At 49.8% G+C, this 6,352-nt stretch overlaps 1 protein-coding gene across 1 annotated transcript; it reads right to left on the bottom strand.

Moving 5' to 3' along the window:
* Nucleotides 1-784: 784 nt before the first annotated feature.
* On the bottom strand, nt 785-4,593 carry N7532_009047 (FabD/lysophospholipase-like protein; the record flags this gene model as incomplete). The annotated part of the gene is made up of 6 exons (XM_056621538.1): nt 785-3,228; nt 3,283-3,316; nt 3,365-3,399; nt 3,465-4,039; nt 4,087-4,329; nt 4,379-4,593. The coding sequence occupies 6 exons, from the start codon at nt 4,591-4,593 to the stop codon at nt 785-787; spliced, it is 3,546 nt and encodes a 1,181-aa protein (XP_056472344.1).
* Nucleotides 4,594-6,352: the final 1,759 nt, after the last annotated feature.

The raw sequence follows: 6,352 nt of genomic DNA, 5'->3' as shown, positions 1-6,352 counted from the left end.
TTTATACCAGCATCTAGTAAATTACGACGTTCACCCACGTCCTCGTCCGACATAAGCTACACTAACATCGATCTTATATCCTATATCTATAAAACCTTTCCATAAGAAAATATTACGCAATGTAATAGCCTTCTACTACTTCACTCTAGCGACTGGGAGGAAGGTCGGACATATCCACCGGCCTATATTCGCTACATGATTGAATGGAAGATTAACCTCAATTAACCTCAATGGCAGGGCAGTTGCAAAAGATATACGATCTTGTTCTAGCCCATCGCTTTTACTGGAGGCTCTTCCTGCAGTCAAAGCTGAAGCAGCTGCTAATTCAAAAGTATCTACAACGGAAATTCGAGTTGGATGACACATCTGTTGTCGCTTCAGCCAAGCGACAGAAGGGCCGTACTCGGAGATTTGATAATGATAGTGTTGGATGGTGCTCTATAGACAAATAGCTTTCTGATTGGGGAGATCTCTTTCTGGACTGATGTTGAGACTTAGGATGTTATTCAATTATATAGAGAACACCTAAGGCTCCACACAAATCGTAGGAGGAAAATTGGAAATAATGGGATACTTATACAGGTGCTGTGCAGTTCAAATTTCCAATCAATTATAGTAGTTGAACATATATACTATTGAAAGTGATGATCAAGTGGATTCAGTAATCCACATCACACAGTCTGGAACTAGAACGCAAAAGTATACGAACAAGGAATTCCATACCGACACACTTCAGTAGGAGGGCAACAACGTTAAAGCAATAACAGATATAGCCTGTTTCAATCTATGGACTGCGCCGATGCATGGATTTGGCCTCTTCGTACTTGCCCTGGCTATCAAGGACTGAACCAAGGTTGCTGATGCTAGTGAGCGTGTTTGGATGTTCTGGCCCTAGCACTTTCTCTTGTTTTCGTAACGCACGCCGGTGCATGTCTTCGGCCTCTTTGTACTTGGCCTGGCGGGAAAGGACCGAACCAAGGTTGTTAATGCTAGTAAGCGTGTTTGGATGTTCTGGCCCTAGCACCTTCTCTCGGTCTCGTAACGCCCGCTGGTGCATGTCTTCGGCCTCTTTGTACTTGCCTTGGCGGGAAAGGATCGAACCAAGGTTGCTGACACTAGTAAGCGTGTCTGGATGTTCTGGCCCTAGTGACTTCTCTCGGTCTCGTAACACCCGCCGGAGTATCTCTTCGGCCTCCTCGTACTTGCCCTGGCGGGAAAGGACCGAACCAATGTTGTTAATGCTGTTGAGCGTGTTTGGATGTTCTGGCCCTAGCACTTTCTCTCGGCCTCGTAACGCCCGCTGGTGCATGTCTTCGGCCTCTTTGTACTTGCCCTGACGGGAAAAGACTAAAGCAAGATTACTGACACCAGTGAGTGTGTCTGGATGTTCTGGCCCTAGAATCTTCTCTCGGTCTCGTAACGCCCGCCGGTGCATGTCTTCGGCCTCTTTGTACTTGCCCTGGCTATCAAGGACCGAACCAAGGTTGTCGACGCTGGTGAGTGTGTCTGGATGTTCTGGCCCTAGCACCTTCTCTCGGTCTCGTAACGCCCGCCGGTGCATGACTTCGGCCTCTTTGTACTTGGCCTGGAGGGAAAGGGCTGAACCAAGGTTACTGACACTAGTGAGCGTGTTTGCATGTTCTGGCCCTAGCATCTTCTCTGATCCTTTTAAGTCCCGCCGGTGCATACATTCGGCCTCCTTGTACTTGCCTTGGCGGTAAAGGACTAAGCCAAGGTAGCTGACGCTGGTGAGCGTGTCTGGATGTTCTGGCCCTAGCACCTTCTCTCGGCCTTGTAACGCCCGCCCGTGCATGTCTTCGGCCTCTTTGTACTTGCCTTGGCGGGAAAGGACTGAACCAAGGTGGCTGACGCAGGTAAGCGTGTCTGGATGTTCTGGCCCTAGCACCCTCTGTCGATACTCGAAGACTATCCGATACATCGTCTCCGCTTCACAGTATCGCCCGTCATATTTCAGACAGTCCCCACACTTTTCTGCAAGGTTGACATCTTCCCTACTGCACTTATCATCTACTCCCACAGCGTGTTGTGCATGGGCTATGTATAGCCGCCAGTGCATCCGATTTGTTTGGCTGATGTCTGACAGTAGTTCACTCAATCGCGCTACTGCTTGTTTGTGGCAATCTGGCAGCTCTCCGTTCATTTTCAGCCACCCCCTCGTCGCCAGATGTACTAGACGATGTATATCGAAAGCCAATCCACCCTTATGTTCGGTGATGAATGAGAACGCGTTAAGGATATCGATCGCATCTTTCTGCTCATTATATGATGACTTCTCGGAAGGCTGTAGTAGCGACCGAGGAATGTCTTTGGGGTCCACACAGGCCATGACTCCTAGAAATTTAATCGCGAGAGAACTGCGGCGACGGATCTGCTCAAATGAGATGAGCCATGTCTTTGCCACGGCATTCTCCGTGCCTGAATATCTGCCGTAGTCTCCAAAATCTTTACTCAAGCGCTCAATCACCTCATCATCCTGCTTGGACAAGAGTTCTTCATACTCCGTGAGTGATCCCTGGGTCGCGTGGGTCGCATTGATATACGCTGCGGCCTGAACAATTGCTAGTGGCAGATAGGTGAGCTTCCGCAGTAAGCCCGGTAACGATTGTTCTTCGTTTTCGATAGGATCGATTAAATATTTCCGCATCATCTCTGCGGCCTCGGGCTCATCCATTTGCTGCACAGTCACTACATTCTCTTGAGCGACTCTGGTGGCCACCCTGCGATCGCGTGTGGTCCATATGATCGCTCCAAGCCTGCTTCGGGGCATGTAATCGACCAGCCACTTGGCTCCTGCCTCAGATGTGAGTGGAGATGTCCACAGATCTATATCATCGGCATTATCCAATACCAGCAGCCATGAGCCAATAGTCTCATCACTGAGGTATGTTTGCACTAGTTCCAGGATATCAACACCACTCTCTTCACAGCCAGAGAGGCGAAGGTTCTGAGCCACCTTATGATATGCTGTCTGTAGGTTGGTCAGGCTGTTGACTGGAATCCAAAAGACCGCGCACCGTTCTCGCATGCAATGGGCTAGCTCAAGCACTAGCTGGGACTTTCCCACACCGCCGAGGCCCTCGATTGCAATCTTTCTCGTGGCAACAGACTTCCGTTCAAGTTTCTGTGTCAGGTCACTAAGCAGTTCCCCACGGCCGGTGAATTTAGCGTTTCGTTCAAATGGCACCTGCCACCGGGTACGGCCCTGCCCTTGAGCTCTGTTAGTATTGGATTTCGGATCAGGTATTCTGAATAACGGCATACATTGTTCCAGAAGGGCCACTTTTATTTTATACCGCTATATGAGGTTAGCCACATACATTTATTCTGGTCACGGCACACTAACCCGAATCTCTTCAGCAAAATTGAGGTTGGTTGGACCTATATCCGTTATTATCCATTAGTCGAAGGATACCAGGACTATGAAAAGTCTTCTAAAAACACACTCTGCTTTGAATTCAGATTCTCAACACAATCCCGCACTCTAAATTTCACTGCTTGGTGGTCGAGATACCCCTCTGTCGCTGACTCAATCAAGCCTTGCTGTTGATATTCCGCCAGCCCGACGTCCTGTAACCCCTGGTCCACATTGAATCGGAAATACCGATTTTCAGCATAATGAAGCCGCCATTTAGCGATGAATCGCTTCTCTGTTTGCTCAGTTTGGGTGGCGAGTTCTGGCAGGGTTTTAGAAACAAACTTCAAAAGGTTGTCCTCCATCGCCTTCTTCCCGGGATTGCCAGTGCCAATCGAGATGAAGCACTTAACGTGTGGCTTCAGGTCGCCTGTGTCTTCACACCAAATATCAGACGCTTCGCCTTCCACCTCATCCACAGGGTTGTTGGCCCCGAGTCCACCATCCGCAAATCTGCGTGCTCCGATCGACACCGGCTCAAAGAAGGAAGTGGCGGCTGAGGTTGCGCGGGCGGCCTGGCAAATGGTGGCTTGAATTCCGGCCTTGTTACCGTAGCTGCGAAGGCGCACAATATCCTTGGTCTCCTGCGTGATACTGCAGACGAATCTGGAGCTGTTAGCAGGATACGGATTCATCGACTCACATACACTTACACCCGGCAACTCCGGTCAGCTTGATCATTGAATAAATCGGTCGGCTTAGCTCCGCAGTTGTTAATGACTTCATTGATTGCACCCTCGAGCTTGTTGGCGTCAAATTTGGGTTTAATCTTGCCAAGAAGACTGGATAGGCCCCGTTTTGAGGGCTTGCAAAAAATCCTTTTCATTAACTTGATATATGCCATGATGCACTTATCAACATCCATCTCCAATCGACCTAACATAATCGCAATCAATCTACATCTGTCAGCCACCCGACTTTAGAACATGGACTGAATCAACCCACCCGCCTGTACTGGTGCCGCCAATCAGGTCAAACACCTCGCAGGGCTTCTTTGCTGGTGAACCCTCGGGGCGTTCCTTATTCAGTCGGTCCATTAGCCCCTTCAGGATGTACAGGGTCGACAGCCCGCGCACACCACCGCCATCGAGGGACAGTAGGCAGAGCCCGGTGCTGTCCAGCGGGTTCGGCTCGCCTTCGACAGTCGTTACTTGCTGCATCTCCGAGTCTTTCCTTCCGCCTGCAATTTTTGCTTTCGATAATGAATCACAAAGCTCAAAGGTAAGGGAAAAGGAGAAGTGGTTATCAGCTTGCTACCTAGGGATGGGCAGTTCAGCCAGAAGACTCCTAGGTGGAGCAAGTACGGCGCCTCACTGGGTCGACGGCGGCTGTGCCGCAAGTGACCAACGCACCTCACCCCAGACACATCACATCGCTTAAAGCCATTCTGCTCCACTCTGTCAAGGATGGCAGTTGATTCCGCACATTCACAGCAAACCTGGCGTCATGCTTTGATGGTAGATGTACAACCATGACTATCTTCTCTTGATAGCCATTCAATCCCTTCTACTCATGTCATCCTCGGTGCACATTGTCATCTTAAGGTCTCTGGCTCAGCAGGGCCAAATCCCAGCGGAGAGTGTCGGGCCGATCCGCCTGACCTTACACGTGTTCATGCCAAGCCACTCCACCAGCCAAACGTGCACCCCGAAGATGTAGTGGCTACAATAGTATTGGCCATTCAATTACCCGGTGCCTGTTGCAGCAAGATCGCTGTATGCGTCAATGTACTTACTCATCGACATCCATCTCGAGCCGGGCCAAGCATGATCGCTATGAGGCTTGCCGTCAGTTACCACGTCGCGTCAAAGATAACAAGTCCACTCACCTGCCAGTGCTTGTGCACCCATGTTACGGACCCTGCAAAATGAATAGTCGCGACTTACTGATGGGCCACCGAGAGCCAATCATTCATGGAAGACACGGTTGGGGCCCGAAGGTCACGTGCACTGCTAAAGCCTCAAGGATGGAAACATGATCAGGACTCGGGTCAGGGATCAAAGGACTGAGCAGATCCACACACAGGCGATAAACTATGTGTTTGTGGTTTCATAACCCATACTGAAGGCGCTACGGCAATCACCAGACGCGACATCTTAACCCATCATAGGATAGGATCCCACTGGACCATCAGAAGGACTAGGTATGAGGACACTCATTTACGCACATGTATTTAGCTCTTCGTGAGAAACCTCACATTCAGCCTTCAAACTAAATACCAGGAGATAGTTAAGAAGCTCTGTATTCCGAGTCGGGACACAACAAGCGCAAATACATTATCCTCCTGGTGAGTATTGCTGCCTGAGAGTGAGAGCAGCCGTAGAATATATTTATAGTACTAATTATCACGTGGTTGTACAGTTCGATCTTCAAAATACGGCTAAGTCAAGGGTGCATTAGCGGACTTCGGAAGGGGTTCAAGACAGAGTCGCTAGTTGTAAGTGATGAAACTGATTTCGATCCTCTCTGTAGCTTGTAGCTACGGAGAGGGTTTCTATGACCTGCCTGATCTGACGGTGTTGTCATGTGACGGTGCGATGTATATTTGTGACCTGCTCAAAGCAGAAATTTCGATCGTATTCTGGAGGTTGCTCTAGCGAGAATGGCCGAGAAGCGGACGAGGTGCTGATTGTCCGTGAAAGGGGGCGGTGGAGCATTCGGCGATTCTGATCAATGGCAAAAATGCCTCAATCGCAAAGAGCAGGGAAGAGAATGCAAAGCAACTTGGGGGCTGTTGGATCGAGAGGGGAAGAGGGCGCTTATATACACCCACTCACGGTTGTGCGTAGGGACGAAGAGCGATAAGCCTAGCTTGTAATGCCAGACTCCACTCAACCTTCAACAAGTAATCCGATATGGTGTAGTGGCTAACATCGCCGTCTCTCACACGGCAGCCGGGGGTTCGATTCCCCCTATCGG

This window comes from Penicillium argentinense, assembly GCF_028826775.1.
Source record: "Penicillium argentinense strain IBT 30761 chromosome Unknown utg000009l_segment0_segment0, whole genome shotgun sequence".
Lineage (NCBI taxonomy): Eukaryota > Fungi > Ascomycota > Eurotiomycetes > Eurotiales > Aspergillaceae > Penicillium > Penicillium argentinense.
The sequence above is the reverse complement of the archived record's forward strand: the minus strand, read 5'-3'. Positions and strand labels throughout refer to the sequence as shown.